Raw genomic sequence first — 19,797 nt, 5'->3', positions numbered from 1 at the left:
TTGAGTACCAGGGACATTTCACTTTAAAAAAAGAGTTTTTAAAGTTTGTCTATTTTTATAATACCAAAGTCTTTATAATTTTTATAATACCAAAGTTTTGAAAACAACTTGAAAAGCATTTGTTGCTTAGCAATATTGCTGACATTTGAGTTTACAGATCTACTTAACAATTGTTTTTCTTCTATAACTGATCTCCCTCCCAATTCCCATTTTCATTTGGTTCAAAACCATTAGAATTTAAATATTATTTTTAAATGTTCATGATTTTAAATTAGAGTTCTGATACATGATTTAATCTGGCATATTAATTTACGTGAGAATTTAAGATCAATGTGCAAATAAAAACAGTGGGCTATATATTTATGTTAACATAATTTGCAAAACTATCTTCTCATAAAAATCAAAGGATATATATTCCATAAATATGAGAGACAGAACTTGTAACAGTTTTCATTAATTCAAATCTAAGCCAATTCAATTCATGAAATCCTAACTCTCTAAGGTCAATTAATTTGCTATGAAAGCGTAGAAAATAAATCAAATCACAAACATTTTGACAGCAATTCATGTTTTAAGAGATTATTGGTGCATTTTGGAAATTCCCAAGAAATCATATTCTATAATTTCTAAACAACTACATTTGGCCACCGCTTTGCAGAAAACAGCTTTTAAGTTCCCCAATTCATAAATGTAATTAAATAATTACATTAGTGCTAATTAACATGAAACTGCAGATTATTTAAGCGCAAAAAACACTATTCAACTTCTTAATTATTCTTGTTCACACAGCATTTCCTTTTGCTCAGGCGCCCTAGGTGCAAATAAAGCATCCCATCTGCTCGTAATTAGAACTAAATAATTTCAGAGAATGTAGCTTATCATTTTGACTGCACATTTGATTAAAAACAGTGTACAAGCAATACCCTGGCTTATTGCTGTAACAGCAACAACATACATAGGCACACGTTCTGCTATCATTAAAGAAGACTGAAAACATTATCTGTTATTTCAGGGGGAAAAAATACAACTTTTTAGTTCATTTCATACAGATGAAAGCGAATTACAGCAAATCACCTCTCCACTGAATAGCGGCCTCCACATAATGACTTTATTTGCTTAATCCCCAAATTAAACGCCATTTCGAGCGAGGGCCCTGTGTTATTACTCTCATCATGTTGAGAACATTTTCCTGCCGAGACCAATTTGAATAAAACAAGGGGCCTTCCTTGAACTCAATCAAGGAGTCATAATGTGGTGGGTAATAGAGGTTGCTGATAGATTTGCAGGCAAAAGTGTTATACCTAATGATGGGATATGGATAATAGTCCTCCTGGAGGTCCTGATGCGATTCCAGTTGGCTGCCAGATGCTAAAAATCAAGAAGAGCATTGATCAGTGACAGGAAGCTGTAGTGGATTCATCTAGTCAAACTTCAGCTGTTTTTCCACTGTACAGTTAAGCCAGGCATAAATTATATTAATTGATTTAATTACATACTTAAAACATCTTCCCCAATTAATTTAATTAGGTGGCTACATGAAGCTACTGGCAGGGGAAGATTAGAGGCTGCTCACTTAATTAACAGAATATGAATGAAAAAAAAAGAAAGCAAACATAAATGAAATTGTGAGCACTAATTAAAAGGCTGTCTACAAACTTAAATACTTTCTGACAAAGTGGTGACAGCAATGTAGACAAGAGAGGGATTTTTTTCCAGCCAATTTACTGCCACAAGGTATATATTGGGAGCTACGGTAATGCAGTTAAAACATTGATTTTCTGACAGAACTACCAAAGTCAAAGTGAAGGGACATTTTCCATAGAAAAATTGCAACAGATTCTGCAGCCACAAAGGCTGAATCACTGATGAAGGATGAAATATGATGCTCGGACAAATGTACAGTTAAAGGGAAAAAAATGGAAACAGCTTATTGCGATTACTCAAGCAAGAGATGTTTAGGACAGAAGTGCTGCTGTAGCAGCTGGCAGCACTGCACACCTTGGCCCTGATGTAAAAATTCTCCAGGTGTCTCTGACGTGATTCCTTCAGGGTCTTTTTTACACGTGCCATGTGACTATGCAAGAGCCAAGAAATGGCAATCACACCTGATGCCCACTGCTGCTGCCTGAAATGGATATAGGCTTTTCTGTCCGTATAGCGCCTCCATGTTGCTTGGATCCTTGTGGCAGCCATTTCAGTACCATGTTGCCCTTTGTATCTCTGGCCAGGTTGATTTAAGATCCTTTTCACAGTTGTCCGGTTCTTTATCACCGACAGAAGGTCATCTCTGGTAGGCCTCTGGTTAAGTTCAAAGTCCGATATGAGCTCCATCAATTTCTTACCCTTTATTATAGCCAATGGTACAGCGTAGTCCTTGAGTAGTTTCTCAACATGTTCCAAGAAAGAAAGAATACTTCCCCAGGATAAACAACAGTGCTGCTTGAATGCCAGGAAATCTGGAGCCTTATGATCTATAGTGCCATTGTAAATAGTTATATCATAATCCAAAAACGTATTCTGTAAAGGCTGAGGTGGCATCATATGTGGGCTCTGTGGAAAGAGAGCACAGCCACAGATTAAAAGTAATTGCAGCTACTTATAAATGAGTGGTCAAGACATACTACCATTTTATCATTTACTACACAACTGTGGGAAATTATGGATCCAGAAATGTATTCCTCATATTGATTTAACATATACATGTCATAAGCACAAAGGCGGGCCCATATATACTTTAAAACTCATTACCAGAAAAGTACCTTAGGGGACACGCAAGACTATTAACATTTTTATAGAAATATATTAGTTGCTCATGGGAACTATGCTTGATCTTATCATATATAAAATAAAGCTCTACAGTAACTCTGATATGGTCAGCTGATCCCACAATCTGTATGATTTACCAAACGACAGCCTTCCAGCATTGTTATCTCATTCATAAGATGTCCACCAATCCTGAGAGAATGGATAACATCCTCTGTTACACGCTTACCAGAGGCAGCACTCTCATCTCCCAAAACTACTTTTAGCAAGACTCACCACTTCTGAATCCTACCAGAACTCTTGTCTCCACTGGAGACTTCAGCCAGGTCACCAGTTTTAGCTTTTGCTACAACTTTACTTATTTCAAGGGACTTTTTTGCAGGATTATTTTAACTGATATTATCTCATTAATTTTCCAGCCTTATTCACCAAGCTTGATTTTTCCTTTTCATTTCTCATCTGAGCCATGGCATCGATCAGCACGCGAATGATACAAAAGTCTTAAAAGGCCAAGCAAAACTCCAAGCCCTGATTGGTAAACAACACTGTAATTCAGGTGCATGTAAAGGGAAGGAAATGTCCCTTATGCATAGATACCAAGAACAACCATCAAGCCTCAAGTAATAATTGAAATCAGCCACGCAGGCTCAGACTCTCCTAGAGCTGCATCTGAGACATTCTGTTTGCCTATATGAACAATGCAAGAATTACAGGAGAGACACTTCAGCAAACTGGCACTAGAGGAAATCACTCTATTTACTTCCTTGGCTTTGGCCTGATTCAGTGGTCCCGGATCATGTCTTAAACAATCTTTGATTAAGACAGTAATGAAAACCTACATGATAAAACCTTGTTGTCACCAATGCTTAAATACCTTTGGCTGAGGGGAAGCACAATTTATCAACTCCAGCCCTTGAGCTGGTTGTGTCCATAATCGCTTTGATTTCTTAGCTGAAGCCATGGAGCTGCTGGATGGAGGTGGAGCAATGCTACCTTTGTTTGAGCAATATGAGTCATCGGGACCCCTCTGTGAGTCTGGAAAGATGTCTGTACCAGCAAAGTCCACCTTGCTACCAATCCCTCCTGTACCAATAGAATAATGCAATGTAAGGTTTTACTACTAAAAAGAAACACCATACAATCAAAATAAAGTGCAATTTCACTGGTAGAAATTGGCCCAGAAGCTATCTTACTTTATTTTGATGTCCAAATAGGTTGCTATTTCCAAAAGATGTAATCCAAATATTAAGTTTTGACCAAACCAGTAATATTTTGGGAGGAAAGTACTAATGATATAACTTTGTCATCAAATACTAATAAAAGCCTAACAGACTGAAGGACAATTACAGATTTGCTATCACAGATGCTGGTATCAGGTTACAGAAAACCGCAGAAATTTTTAATATACATTTTCTAAAGCTAGTGTACCAGCCAACAGTTTTTCCACTTTCCATAATATATTAAAGCAGCTAATCAGTGTAGACTATATACTCCTGAAATGTTTGTCACTTTTATTGCATGTGATTCCATGCCACTGCCACGATAACTCACAGCCCTTGGTTTCATTTTTTGGTCATGTCCATCCATCATGAAGCCTTTCAAATCCAAAGCAACTGCTGTTGACTCACTGGTGGACTTGATCATTCCTGCCGTAGGGACCTCAGCCTTTCTATACGGACTTATGCAGCAAGAGAACACTAGTTTTGTGTAGATTCTGTATTCCACAGTTCAGGTCTGGTGTATTTTGGTAGCACTCCTCCTCTGAGTAACTCTCTGATTTTCCTCTAGTTGAGATAGCCAGACACACAGCTCCTTCCAGTGTCTTGGCAAAATCCATTCCCAATCAGATAGCATAAGTCAAGGTTGAATCATGGGCTTTACTCACTACTGAGAACTGAGGGCCAGATTTCAAAGGTATTTAGGCATCTACCAATGCAGATAAGCGTCTAGTAGGATTTTCAGGAGTGTCCTAGTACCGAACTTCTGTTGAAAACTTGGAACTCCAGCCTCAAGAGTGCATCTGAATATAAACTCTGTTGGCTTTGGGGGAGCCTGGAGTAGGGCACAACAGTTGTGCCCCATGATTCCCCAACCGGCAAGCTCTTTTCCAATACATCCACACATCAGATAAGCAGCCTGGATTTGGCCCCTAATCAAAATCTATGGGAGCTGGGGGGCCTGGATGTTTTTGAAAATCCCGGTAAATGCCTATCTGCACTGTTAGATGCCTAAATACCTTTAAAACCTGGCCCTGAGTTCACTGCTTCAGCAGCTCTCTTAAGAGAAAACAAGAGCCTGGGGAATAGAAGGGAAAGTTCAGAATTTAACTGATTAGCATTATCAATCCTTTATCCTTACCTACAGGTGGCTTCTTGCGCTGTTTGCGAAATTCATGGAGAGGAGCTGCTTTGGGTACAACAGGAGGTGACTCAAGTGTAATCTTTGCTGCTGGTGGGATTAGCCTTCGCTCAATTAGATTCAGAATACCTAGAAAATGAAAAACCCTGCTGAACAATGTATATTTAATTTCTTGTTTTATAAAGTTACATGGATCATCTCAGGTTACCTAAAGAAAAATGTTTCACTCTCTTTAAAGGCCTTGTAGCTATTCTTTCCCCAATCATGAAAGACAAGATGTTGTCAACTAGTAATTGTAAAGAAAGAAATTAGATGGAGATTAAGACAAGCCTTTTTGTTTGCTTTAATGAATTCTTCCTCAAGCCAATTGGAACTAGAGGAGCAGTGGTGATCTTTATGTGACAAATTCAAGGAAGGCAAACTTTGCCTATAAATAGTGACATACAAATGAAATTTATACTGTACTGGGGCAGTATTATAAACAGGAATTATATGTTTGTGAAATGGCAGGTTTGAGGTACATGTAGTAGAACTACTGAAAAGAAAGACTTGTAAATTACACTGTAATTGCGGCTATGGAATTATTACAAATGATTTGATCCATTTTCTAAATAATCCAAATGCAGCTCCAGTTACAGTCCTGGGGCAACTTCAGGCCCTTTTATTCTGAAGAAACAGGCATTCATAGTGGCCACTTATTTTGATCTTGGTGCAACCACACAGAAAGTCTTCACAGATTTTTCTTTCCAGCAGCAACAAAACTCTGTTTAAGAAGTGGATCGCTGGCTTACAGAAAGCATGTGCTTAATAAACCAACGATGTCCCTTAAATGAACTCTGTTGGTTCTGGGGGAGTCTAGCATGGGGTACAACAGTTGTGCCTCAAGGTTCTCCAACTGGCAAGCTCTTTTCCCATAAATCCATTCACGGGATAAGCAGCCAGGATTTGGCCCTTACCCTTTACTGATGATGATAATGCTTTTCAGTTCTCTTATCAAAGAATCTCAATGCACATTACAAACATTAAATAATGAAGTCTCACAATATTCCTGTGCAGCAGATATTATTATGCCAGTCTGTAAAATGGAGAAGAGTAGAGACGCTAAGTGGCTTGCACAAGGCAGACAAGGTCTTGACTCTCAGCAGACAACATTGCCTTCTTAGAGCTCAGTATTTCATCTTGTTGGCTTAAAAATGACAGGAGTAGGCATCTATGACTGACCTTTCCTTGCATCCCTTTCCAATATAGGTAAGGGAGCATCCATCTGATGAGAGGCAGGCAAAGCCGAGAGGTTACCAACTGTAGGGCCTTTCACTATCTTCTGAGTGCATACCTAAAAACCGACAGAATGATCCTTTAGTAAACCATATTCCTGGTTTTGCAAAGAACTCAGTTTTCTACTTGCATAAAGCTAAATAATAAATACAATTTCTGCTATGAACAGTTTCATTAAGGTTTAATAATGTAACAGTACGGGCACTGATTTTACTGCTTATGAACATGCTGCACTATTGTCTACTGTCATTAGTGTATGTAATTTAAAATAAAGTTAATTAAATCCAATCAATGTCTTGCAATTTCTGCTACACAAAGACAGTGTACTAGTTAATAAAGGAACTGCAAGGACTTTGCTCAATTTTAATGACTATATCATAAACATAGTATCTCTTGACAGAGCAGGCTTTGAATACAGGAAACATGTACACATGCCATGTACTGGAAAGGAAAGGAAGCAGGAGATAGTAGTTGGAAATACGTAAATAGATCCAAAGCAAATTCACTGCACAGAATATTATTGGACTTACGGTATACGTAACTATTTGTAATCAGTGAACATTAATTACTATAGGATGATGGAGTCTGAAGGTACCTTAAAGATAAAGCCTGCATCTTCTAAGTGCCGGTGTGAAGGCACCGTGTTCACGCACACATAATCCTCACATGGCAGTGACATTATAGCTATTATGATAAGTATCCCATATATGGAGCATTGCACAGTGGAAAGTACAGATTTCATAATCTTACATGACTATATACACACACACATACTCAACATCATCACTAACCATTTTGCCTCCCTCTTCAGGTATCATACACATTTTCCATTTCGCACTGGTAAGGATACATCTTGCTATACACTACGGGCCAGATATTGCCATTCTGTGTGCACCAATCTCACCTGAAGCAAATGAGTGTTCAGAGAGGGGAGCAAATGAGCCTCTGATATTGTGCGTGCAACTGTAGGCATGCACTTACTTTGTGCTATTAAACATCACAAATATCCTGATTTGTGACCATAAAACAGATGCTTGCCTATTTCTGCACATGCAAAATTGAACATGCAAACTCAGAGGCCAAGGTTATAACTGGCACTCACATGGAGAAAGACAATACGAGTTGGTCTGATATCTGATCACAGATTTGACAATTATTATTTTCAGGACTAAATTATCACATCTTTGGTCACAAGTCAAGAAAAATGTCAAAGCAAATAGCTGTAATGATGAAAGAGGGAAGGAGAGAAAGAAAGTGCTTTCTAATCTGTTTTAATTTAACATTGTTTCATACCACTGTTCTAAAAATCTGCTGTAATGTTTCAGAATAGAAGATTCAATTTCTAATTATTGGTGAGTTCTATCAATATAAATATAGAAATATCTCCATATGAATGGCTATGCTGAAAGGGTGATATAAAGTGATTTTAAAAACCTCTTAAATACACTACATGTTCTGAGATGTTATTGCAGGTGGATTGGGAGGAATCTATCAAGGAGACAGGAAGATAGTACTGAACATAAAGCCTGAATAATAATGTATGTTGTAGAATCCACTACCTGAAACCCCATGGGTTGTGTTCCCTTCCATACATTACATATCTGAAAACTGCGGTTTATGAGCTTCTTAGGGACAACAATTTAATTAAGTTTGTGAAAAACTTCCCCTTCTTTTGTGAACTCCAGTTTATCCAAATAAATTCCATGTTGCTTGTTCCATTTGGATAAATGGGGCTCTGCTTTATAACTATAAAAACAAAGCTCCAGATCCTCAGCTAGTTTAAATTATGATAGCTCAATTGACTTCAATGGGGCCATGACAATTTACACCAATTGGGGATCTGGCCAAAACCAGATCAAAACCAGACAGTAAAACCACATCAGCAGAAAATGGCACTGCCTGATTGATTCTAGGGCCAGTAAGGCACAGGTAAATCTAGGGAGTCAAGAAAGTCAGTTTACTATTCTCAACCATCTTGGAGAAGTAAAAGGCAAGCCTGACAGTTCTGAGGCATACAGCACAGTTTATCCAGATTTCCAGAAAGCCTTTGATAAAGTACCCCTGCCAGGTTGCTTCTGAAATCAGAAGTATCTGGGATCCAAGTTAAAATGCAACAATAGATAAAGCTGAGAAAAGTGAAAGCAGAGTTTTGTCAGCAATAACAGGCCGCTCTGAGACTTTACCCATTTGTGACAAATGGCTTAGATGAAGGTTCCAGATATAAACCTGTTAAATTTACCAATGCACAACATAGGAAGGAGAAGAAAATGCTAATCTCAGAGCTGCTCTGCTCAGCAGGCAAAGGACAAATGAAATGAGAAACTTGGTCAATCAGTCTAGTGGATGCACAATATGCTGCTATGAAAGAGAAAAGTCTCCCTCCCTCCCTTTCCAGTAGGCAAGGGCTCAGTGCCTACTAGAACTCCCTCTGGAGCTGATTTTAGAAGCAGTAAGGACGGATTCATCCAGCCTTCCTCATGTGTAGAGAGCAGGGTTGTATGATATGGAGCTTTTGTGAAGGACAGAAGTAAAGGGGGCCAAATCCAAAACAAGAACATTTAGGGACACATTTTCAGCCCAGTGAATGTTCAACTAACCGAGCTGCACATAGAAATGGCTATTTGAAGGCAAAGAACATTTGTTTCTCACCCAATTCATTTCACACATAAAACTGGAGGACAGTGCTGAAAATCTGTTCTTCAGAGTCAATTATTCTACTGTTTGCAAGGTCATAATCCTGTCCTCCTTAAAACTAACTACTACCGTGAAGCCTCCGGTAAACTGCTCACTGATAATGGTTAGACAAGTGACCAGAAAAGACTTCCAATGTTTTATCAGAGGCAAGGCAGATAGCCCACTTATTATTCAGGTTGCTCAACATTTTCTATTACATAACATTTTTTTCAGTTGCTTATAACTTTGCCAGACTTTCACCAGTTGGGCTGAAATTTTCCATGCATAGTGAGTGCCTGCTTCAGGTTGAACTTTTCTGGAAAATTTCTGCCAAAATGATTCAGCCATTTCTTAGGACAAGGCTATGGGAAAATACACGGTTTTGCCCATGCTGAAAAATTCTGGTGTCCTTTTCTTTGAAAAGCTCTAGTGCTCCTATATTTCTGAGAAGGGACTTGACATTTATCAGGAAGCTGATCTTTGTTTCAGTGCCCTTTTGCTATCCCTGTGAAAATCTACCAAAATTTGGCCAAGTTATAAGCCTTGAAAAATCACAGTTTACATATGCTCAAAAGAGATTTCTTAGATTTCAGCAGCTACATTCTCCAAAGATTCCATCCACACTGGGCATGCTGCAGTCAGGGGCTAAGCAGGAGTTTCCCTGCAATAGCAGCTCTGGGCTGCTATGGGCTGTGTCAGATCTGGATGGAAGCAGGGAGCCTGTCTCTCTCCAGTGTTGCCAATGACTTTCCTGCTGGGCCCAGGCAGCATGGAGGAGGAAGCTATCCGATTTGAACGCAGAAGGGACAAGAGCCAGACTTGCAAAGGGAGTTAGGGAAGTAGATTAGGACAAGGAGCTGGGTGGTCAGGGGGGTGAAGATAGGACTGAAGGGTGTCAAGCAGAGAGGGACAGTGGGACTAGGAGTTCAAGTGCAGAGGTAGATCAACTGGCTGGGCAAGGAGACTGGGAATGGGAGATGGGGGGAGACTGGGACATTCAACCAGGGAGGTAAATGCATGGGTTGGAGCCATGTGGGGTGGAGGGAGACTGACATTGTTTGAGGAGATGAGGCTGAAGGAAGATTGGGGCTGGCTGAGCAAGGAGACTGGGGACAAAGAGCTGGGAGACTAGAGAGGAACTGGAAATGGATGCACAAGGAGCCTGGAAGTGGGGGAGACTGGGCCAGGGATTCCAGAGGGGTGAGATTAGCATTTGCTGGACAAAGAGTTTGGGACTGAGATGAGAAGCCTGAAGAGTAGAAACTGGGACTGGCTAGGTGAGGAGAATGGGACTGGGACTAGGAGGAAGATGTGGGGAAGGGATAAGAGTGGGACAGGTTGGAGGATCAGGGTAAGAAGGGGGTCAAGTTTGGGGGAAAACAGGCAGAAGAGCCTGTGTCCACTAGAGAACACGGCCCTCCAGAGCTGGAATGAAACCTCAGAGTCCTGAGTCTCACCATTCCTCTGATGTCAGCAAAGGCCTGTGAAATCCACTGGCTAAGTGTCCCAACACCCCACCCCACCCAACCCATCACGGTGCTGGTCCACACAGAGTATGATAATGTACTACTGCCATCAAGACTCCATTACCTCAAGTGGCAGAGATCTGTGTGGTGGAATTAAACGTTCCAAACCTGCTGCTGAACCATGTGGGTGTCAATATGATGCCACATGATAGAGTTTCTGATTTTTCAGTTTGTTTTTTTAAAAGCTTAGGAAATTACACACACATACAAAATTGCATTAAAAGAACAGTATTCAGATAGTACAGTCAAGCCCTCAAAAGTTACGAAATGCCAGAATTAAGGTTGCCTAGACAACCTGTAAAGTGGGGATAATGATACTTATGTTCTTTGTAAAGCACTTTTGGCTCTACTGCCGAATAGTGTTATAAGAGCTAAGTGTTAATAATAATTATTATTATTGTGTATGGCACTTCGTACAATGAGGCCCTGGCCTTGATTTGGGCACTACTGTAACACAAAATAACAACAAAATTAATCAATGTTATAAAAAAGGATAGGCCGTTTTTGAAGATCTGTTCATATTTCTAACTGGGAAATGGAGAGAGATTGAAATATCCAATTTATAATTTCTCCACCCTAATTCATACATAGCATTGCCGATGGCAGACACCAAGAAGGCTGAATTGCACACATGCTTCATTACAGTAAAGATTTTTTAGGGCAGTAACAGATGCACATTTTTGGTTGCGGCTATTATGAAACATTACACTCTAAAGGAACGAGAGGCATGAATCTTTACGTCATTATATTCCAAGAGTAAAACAATGAGAAATGTGGCAAAGATTAACTTTACACCAGCCAGGATTATAAATGGGTTAATACTGAGCAAAAAAGGGACACACCTATGCTCCCCACTCCCTATATTTAAATCTTGCCAGCAGTGAGTGGTTTTGTTTCCCTGCACGTGGGGACACAATAAAGTATATACTAAAAGAATGGGATTTAATTAAAAAGCAGCTCTCTTTTCAGACCATTGCAATTTTGTGCTGTATCTGTAAAGCAGCATTGATTTTACTGCTGGCCAGATTTACCCTCAGTTTAAATCCTAGTAGATTTTTCATGATAGGCAGCAGTGTGCACCATGTGTGTGTCAATAAATGTATGGAATAAGCTACAAAGGAAAGCAATTGAAGCAGAGAGTATGAGTTCAAGAGAAGCCTAGATTTGTTTCTGGAGGAGGAGGAAATTGAGGAGTAAGGCAAGGAAGCAGGTAGGTGGAATTAAATTTCTGTAAAGTAAAAGGCAGCTGTCAACTAACAGGGCAGATGTAACTCTGTATTTTGAACAGTAGGGTGATTTAGGCTCCCATTTACATTGTGCAACGCCACTGCAATGAAGTTGTTATATCCGGACAACCTGAGCTGAGCTGAACTGACCCAGAATTCTTAATCAGGAAAATTCTATCCAGCCCCGCACACCTCCTCTTTTTTACTAACCCTCTTGCTTTTCCATCACAGCCTCTCTTCACCACAAAGACAGTTCTGCTTATAGAACTGGGTTATGCTCTTTGCTTCAAATGCTCTCCCCTGTAATTAATTCCATGTGACTTCAATCGGGCTGCCCAGAAGCAAGTGAAGGCAGAACGTGCAAGTGTATTTTAAGGCATTAGTTATTTTCCTTTAACTGACTTTTGGCCTGTTTAAAAAATAAACATACAATTAATTAATAGAAAGATAATCCATACCGAAGAAAGTGTCCATGTGCAATTTACTATTGCCATCATTCATTGTTTATATTATTATTCAGTGCTGTATGATTTCATGCTTCAAACAAGCTTTCAGTGGAGTTTCTCCAGAGTTAAAAAGTGACTGTACTAATTCACTGTGTCATCTAGTTACCCACAATCAGTATTATTTATTATTTGTATGGCAGTAGCATCCAAAATGTGCTAGACGTACACATAAAAGGAGGCCCCCCAAAGAGCTTGGCTTGTTTATTAAACTGGTCTTGGGAAGAGAGGCATTCTATAGAACAATTAGCCCCTCAACATACACAAGCTTAACAGGATAAAGAAGGAACATATACAGAGATGGTCAGAATTGTGGGTTTTAATTACATTTGGAGGGCTAAATAATGTCTCCCATGATGTAGGTGCATGAGAGGGAAAGAAGGTACAGCGACTTCCAGTGCTGGGGAATGCAAATAGAAGTAGATGGCTGGCTGATGCTTCTAAAGAGGATATTCTTGGGCAAGGGCACCATGTGTCCTGCAAACCTCTATGGTTGGACCGGGGAAGGGAGGTCTGTAAAAGCATTGGTTACACCTGTTCTACAGGCAAGTAAGTGACACTCCTTCCCATGCTCCCCCAAGTCCCGTGGAATGCTTTCAATGGTATAATGTGCCTTATTCTTCACTACCTTGCACGTTGTAAATGACTACTCAAAACTCTTTGTGCATGTTTTACACCCTGGTTGCACAGGTCTAAATGACCAGGCAGCAAAGAATCTGGCCTAATAACTTTTGGTAGTTCACCTCCTCTGTCCACAACACAACTCAGGCTTAGAAGAGCTATAATTGAGCCCTAAACTGTTTAAAAGAGTTGATTAGAATTTAAGAGATGTTCCTCCAGGAGTAATATCTTCTAGTAAAGCATGTTACAAATATTATGATTCAGCAAGTATATTTTTATGGAGTCAGCAGACAGTGTGCTTGCTTGTGATGAGTGCTTTTAAAGTACTTTCAAAGGCTAGCAGCGAGCACTTCATTTGTAGTGCAGACTAAGATTTGCTCTGTATAATGTGCCTGGAGTGTGTCGCAAAAGTACTTTTTCATCTCAAGCACTTCTGAGTATAATTAACCATGAGAAAAACATGAGAAAAACAATTCTATTTGCCTTTTAAAAGTGTGTTTCTCTTGTGGATACAGCTGTCTCACTCTATATGGTATTTATTCTTTGCTTCATTTTAAATGGAATACTTGTTTTAATGCAGCAAGAATTTTCCCATCACTATTTCCTTTGTTAAAAACACAGCCATATTTAGTGAGAGAGAGAGAGAGAGACAGACACGTCTCTGTAGTGACGTGATAGTTAAGGCTGCATTGAAATCCGCACTTGAAGCACACCTAAAATCTGTCTGTTTCACAGTGTAATGATTAAGAGTCAAATTATCTACTGGTGTAAATCTACTGACTTTTACGGAGGAATGCAAGTAGAGACTTTGATTGTGAATTTTGCCTCCATACTTGTCACAATGGGCCTGACTCTCCACTCTGTTGCACCAGTTTTACACTAGTGGAGTGAAGAATCAGGTCCAGTAATTCTTCGAAGGACAATTTAATTTTCCATGTAATTTAAAAAAAAAAAAAAAGTTATTAACCCCACCCCATACTGTAACTTCCTCATTACAAATTAACAGCAATCACTAACACCGCGGGTCACCCATTCACACACATTTGCCTAAACATTACAGAAAAACATATTTTGCAGCCACCATTTGCAATCTGACACCAGACCTCATATACATATGTACACCTATTCTAAGGCACATAGGATGTAATTTATGAAACCATAGAAATTCTATATTAATAATCAAAACACATGAATATACATGGTTGGTGATCAAAGGGACCTGCTGGCTGTTCAGGAGGAGGGTGGAGGATATGTGGGCTGTGAATGATGGAATGAAGTTAATTCAAACTGTGGAAAAACTCATGATAGGGTGCTGAGTGAAGTAACTACCTATTTCCCCAGATTTTTTTTGTATGGTTTGCACAGTTAGGATGTACAGTCTTAATAACTTAGCCTCTAAGCTCACAAGTTTTTCTGTGTGAATATGTATGTGCTAAGCAATGGAGCTAGAGGCATAGCATTGGAGAATAGAAGGTGAAGCTGCAGTGTTCCACCAGCCTCCATGATTTAAAAAAAAAAAAAAAAGCCATTCTGACAAACAAGCCAAATAATCTTAATATTTTTAAAAACTGTTTTCAAATGACCTCATTCTTCTCCTCTATTCACCATGAAGTGGCATGTGGAATCCAAACTCGCACTGAATTCAGTAGAGCCATTGTAATGTGATAAGTGCTCAAAAAAGTATGATTGTCTTTGTAAAAACGTCAGAAATAAATGATTTTTTAAGGGGTTTGTCTGCTGAAATTCTGAGTTTTCAGGGTTTGAAAATTATCTCAAACATTCAAGTTTGCCCTTCTTATTCTAACGTACACACTCTAGTATAGACTGTGGGTGATGATAAACAGGAGCTTTTATGTATACAGGGTGATATAAACTCTGTTTTACGTGGACAGCCCAACACAACCTTAAATATGGAACTGCCAGGGCTTCTTCATAATAATATAGCAGATCTATTCTGAATTTCCTTTGGGTCCTCTAAAGAGATAGCTCTGAACTCCCTTTACTTGAAAAATCAGCACTGTTCCTTTAAACTATTATCAAAGAAACGATAGCTGATGGCTTACTACTAGCTTTCCCAAAATCTACCTCTGTCAAAATTCTGCCATAGCAGGTGTGAAAGAGAATAGATGCAGAACTTCAGTGAATACCACATCTGTTTTTTGAAAAAGAGAACAGAAGCAGCACAGAAGGAAGTAAGAGAGATAATTGCTGGCTTGAACTACAATACATTTTACTTGTGGGCAAAGGGCCAGCTTACACCAAGCAGAATATGCAGGCCCATCTTATTGGAATTCAGGGGTGGGCCTCCATTCATGTCCGGAGACAGCTGTAAACCAGCAGCCCATAGCATCGCAATCAGGCACTGAGTTTTCTCAAGGAATGCTGATATGTACAGAAGCAGCTTCGGTGGCTCCGACTGCACCCTGCCTAGCAAAATGACAGTCAATCTCTGATTCCAGATGACAAGAACTGGATAAAAACTTAAAACAAATGGTGACCTTTCAAAAGATTAATTTGTTTACCAACAAAATGTTCTCTGTTTGTCATCTGAGATGGGGGTGACCTTCACATTCCCATTTCTAGGTTGAAAGGATGCTGACTGTAGTCATCTGTTAAGTTAACTCCATCTCACCAATTATTCTCTTTTTTATTTTTAGAGGCAACAATTCATGTGCTTCTTAGTATGGTTTACAAATCCAACAAGCTCATTTGGAATTACTGTCATGTAAAATCAATTTGTTTAAATCTAATTCTGCTACCAATGCCAAATTATGTTTTGACTGTAATTGTTGTCATATGCATGGACTTAAAATACAACTGGGTTTTGAGGTCTTTTGTTCCTTTCTTTCTTCTGCTTGTCCTTCTAATAATTTGAAATTAACAGAATTGCCACACTTAGCATTACTTTATAATTATGGAAATATATATGCTTTTAGTGAGAGAGTATAAGATTAGCATCAACACACAAACACACGGAAAAGAGTGAATAATGAAACGGTGATGGATACTGCTGCAATTGGAGGAAGTTAGTGTAAAACAATGAATATGATGTGACTTATAAAAAAGAGAAATCAAAGTATTAAATTATACCTCATGAATAAATTAAAAGGTTCTAAGTTTACATTACATTATATATTTATTTAGATGGAAACTGGGACCAAAGTGCCAGTATAATTCTATAGCAGCACAGCGATCCTAGGAAAACCCAAAGTATAGTTGTGAATCTCTTTTAGGTCACAGCAGTTAGTCAGAGTTATTTTTGCAGCAATTCAGATCACCATTTTGTTTTGCTAGATTCTCCATGGGAAGTGTCTATTTTTAATGGTTATCGCCTCATCATTTTTCGTTGGTTGCCCAGAATGTACTCAGCAAATAATGTGATGCCCAAAATACCTCTTTTGTTTTAAATGGGACTCTATTCTTTAGTTGGTTTTCGATATGTATGGAATGTTATGATAGAGGAAAAGTGCTAACGCTGATCAGACAAATAGAAGTTGAGGAAACATAATGACAAAACTATGGCGAGGCAGTAGCTGCTCCACAGGTAAAGCTTGCACTCAGCTTTCATCATAAAAATCCAAGATCAGCTACTGACTTGGAAAGTTGCCACATTCACTCTTCTTTCAAAGAACAATGGTTCCAGGGTTTGAAGAAGATCTGTCAAACTGTTTTTAAGTTACAGGTCACGACAAAAAATTATATCCTGATTTGAAATTGATTTGTCGAATAACTTTTGTCTCCTTTTACCTCAAAACCAGTTTGTTAATAGCACTTCAAACGTTCCAGATGGTTAACTTTCCTTGCATACTCAGATGCTGGCTATCTTTGAAGAATATAGGTTACAATTAAGCAAAATTTTTTGCTGTGGATACTTTTGGTCCAAATTCAGCTCCCAATTATTTTAATAGGAGTTCTTTTGCCATCAACCTCAGTGGGAGCAAGTTCAGGAAGTGTGTGTGTACAGGCATGTTGCCCTCTATTGACTGATTACATCTGAGAGAGAATAAGGGTTTTTCTAATCGAGGTCTTTCTGTAGCTGAAATGGTAGAGAGACTTTTATTTTTAAAATTAGAGGATCATGGTTTCAGTCCCAGCTCCATAATTATATATCTTAATTTAATTATGGAGCAGCAGTCGTAACTTGTTTCACTATAGTTGACACTTACGGATAACATTGCAACCACAATCCCACTCTAGGGGTCTGGGTATTCTGTGATAAGAAATTCATGGCACAAAATCTCAGAGCCTGGGTCAGCTGACTTGGGCTCGCGGGGCTTGAACCAGCCCGATCCCAAACACCTACGCTGCAATGTTATAGCTTTGCAAGCCCAAGTCAGCTGAACCTGGGCCAGCCATAGCCATGCCACAGGTCTTTTATTGCAGTGCAGACATACCCTCTGAGGCCTATTTTGAAAAAAATCCATGAAAATCCTCATGCTTTCAAATTGTTGGCATTCGGTTTCAACAGCAACTGAAACATCTTCTAAAAAATTTATAAAACAAAGTACGTCCTGAGATTTTAAAAAAAAACAAAAAAAAACTTTTAAAAGGCTACTGGTTAAGTAGTGCTATTGAAGAATTATAGAAGTTGAAGATGGAAAATATCTGTTTGGTTATTCCACCTCCCTGCCATGTTTTTATATATAAAACCATATGCTACCTACAGTTTCTTAGCAATTGTTAGTATGTATCAAATAGCTTCCCTAATTTAGACTAAAATTTGTAATTTAAGTCAACATTAAGAAGTTTTCACTGATCAGTACATGTTTCAGTGAAAGTGGTAAAACACATGACTCTCTGCAGCAGAATAATATTCCTCTGTTTTTGAGTGGTTTTAAAATGCCATTAGCCATGATGTTTTTTTCTAATTAACTCTATATCACAGGGTTAGACAAATCACCTCTTAGTCTGGGCAACGGCGTTCAAAAATCATTTTTTATAAGTGTCAGCCCACAACTGTGCCATTCACAGATGCTGTTTATGTTGTTTAAAACCAAACACCCTAGAATGCTGCGTATGGCACAGGGCTTGCTGCATAATGCTTCTATTACATAAATTAAATTGTAAAAGAGTGTTTCGGATTAGATCACTGGGCATGTGCTTCCCTGTGGTCCACATCACTGAATTGAAATTATGAGAGTAATTGATCTTTGGAATAAGTCTGTGCATATTAAATATAAAAACAACACTGGTGGAAAATACCTTGTTAATGCTTATTCATATATTTAAAAAGAAGGACAGTGGTGGAGGTGCAGAAATTTGTCAGTCAAACTTTAGTCTCACACAGTTGTGCCACTTCTTTTCAAAATGTCCATTTTCATCCAATAACAGGGTAGGTTTTAGCGTGGCAGTAGCGAGGTGCTTGTACCCAGCTGGTCAAAGTGGTTTTACTTTATTTTTTTTTTCTTCCTGTCTATAGAGATGGAGTAAACAGTCTCTGGGTCTAACACAACTTCCACTGAAGAATCTTTCTATTATCCTCAATGGGAGCTGAATCAAGCCCATTGAAAATGAAATCTCAGAGCCTCTGCAGCTCAGCATACACAGAACTATCTTGGATAAACAGAACACTTCAAAAACGGAAAGAAAGTTGTTGATAATGTATGTTGCTCGAGTTACACAAATTAGATGGGAGGGATTAGTTACTTTGAAACCATGCTCTGAGAAAACAAAGACCTAGGTAGTCATCTTGAGCCCTATCCAAATTGTTTAACAGAGCTCAAAGTCTAATGTGTCTAATATGTAATACAAATTCTGTGTATAGTCAATACATCTGTTTTCACAAGCCTCTCCTCTTCAACAGAGGCAATGACATTGTAGCTGATACCTTTTCTCTCTCTCCCTCTTCCCCAATATATGTTTCCTGTGAAGAAAGCAAGCTTGTCAAATATAGCCCGACTGAGCATGGAATAGAGAATTTTGTTCTACAAGGATGACATAAACCTAATTGTTTTGTATTTGGTGTCCAAACATAACAACACAGTATGTAGAGGAGCTGAAAGATTATTTAGAATAATGGCCATATTACAAAAACTCAATCTCACATACGGAGAAGTAAACAATATTGAAGAGAATTCTAGTCTTCCAAAACATTCCAAAGAATCTATTTTAAATATTTCAAAGACACTATCATCCTAGTATCGAGGTGATGTCATTTATACAACTAAGTGTATCTGAGGTGGCATTTTGCATCCCACAGGTAATGTATTCTTGACATGTATTCTTGTCATGTATGATCACATGTATTCTTGAAGAATACATGTATTATTGACATGTATGAAGTGTGATCTTGCTATCTTTTTTCTTTCTTAGTAACAAAGTTATGAAATACAGTAGGCATTTGATTTGTTGATGTTTGAAAGGTCATCAGCTAAACAGAAGTGTTTTGAATGGGTACTCTATGTACTATAATTTTACAGCTCTGAATTATAACTACAGTAGAACCTCAGAGTTACGAATTGACCAGTCAACCACACACCTCATTTGGAATTGGAAGTACACAATCAGGCAGCAGCAGGGACCAAAACCAAAAAAAAAAAAAAGGGGGGGGACGACGACAGGGAGAGAAGATTTGATAGCAATTTATGTGAAGAAAACTATAATATTACTCTAAGAATTTTTCTAAAACATACAAGTCTATATAATTAGTTTGTTGTATTTCTGGGTTTCTCTCTTTATTGCAAACTTTAGACTTCATCAAGATATGGATGTTTAAGATTCTTTGATTCCCTAGTTTAAATAAGAGAGCCGCTCTTTGTTAGTTCCCTGACACTTATTTCTGGAATTACAGTATTTTATTGTTAGGGTTACTTTTGAAAAAAATGTCAGTGAAGAATATAGCACCAAAATGTC

At 38.6% G+C, this 19,797-nt stretch overlaps 1 protein-coding gene across 8 annotated transcripts in view; it reads right to left on the bottom strand.

The window, feature by feature from the left end:
- The window catches only part of IQCH (IQ motif containing H), a 108,402-nt gene that overhangs the window by 76,943 nt on the left and 11,662 nt on the right, over positions 1–19,797 (bottom strand). For all 8 annotated transcript variants that reach the window (XR_012154108.1, XM_073304420.1, XM_073304422.1 and 5 more), the window contains 5 exons: positions 6,343–6,454; positions 5,122–5,250; positions 3,638–3,846; positions 1,999–2,550; positions 1,302–1,368 (listed from right to left, as the gene is read on the bottom strand). Coding sequence is in view for 7 of the 8 variants with exons in the window: in XM_073304420.1 (XP_073160521.1) it covers positions 1,302–1,368; positions 1,999–2,550; positions 3,638–3,846; positions 5,122–5,250; positions 6,343–6,454 (1,069 nt within the window). In the remaining variant the exon portion in view is untranslated. The remainder of the gene's footprint in view (positions 1–1,301; positions 1,369–1,998; positions 2,551–3,637; positions 3,847–5,121; positions 5,251–6,342; positions 6,455–19,797) is intronic.

Source organism: Lepidochelys kempii, chromosome 10 (genome assembly GCF_965140285.1).
Source record: "Lepidochelys kempii isolate rLepKem1 chromosome 10, rLepKem1.hap1, whole genome shotgun sequence".
Lineage (NCBI taxonomy): Eukaryota > Metazoa > Chordata > Testudines > Cheloniidae > Lepidochelys > Lepidochelys kempii.
Note: the sequence above shows the minus strand (reverse complement) of the source record. Positions and strands in the feature narration are given on the sequence as shown.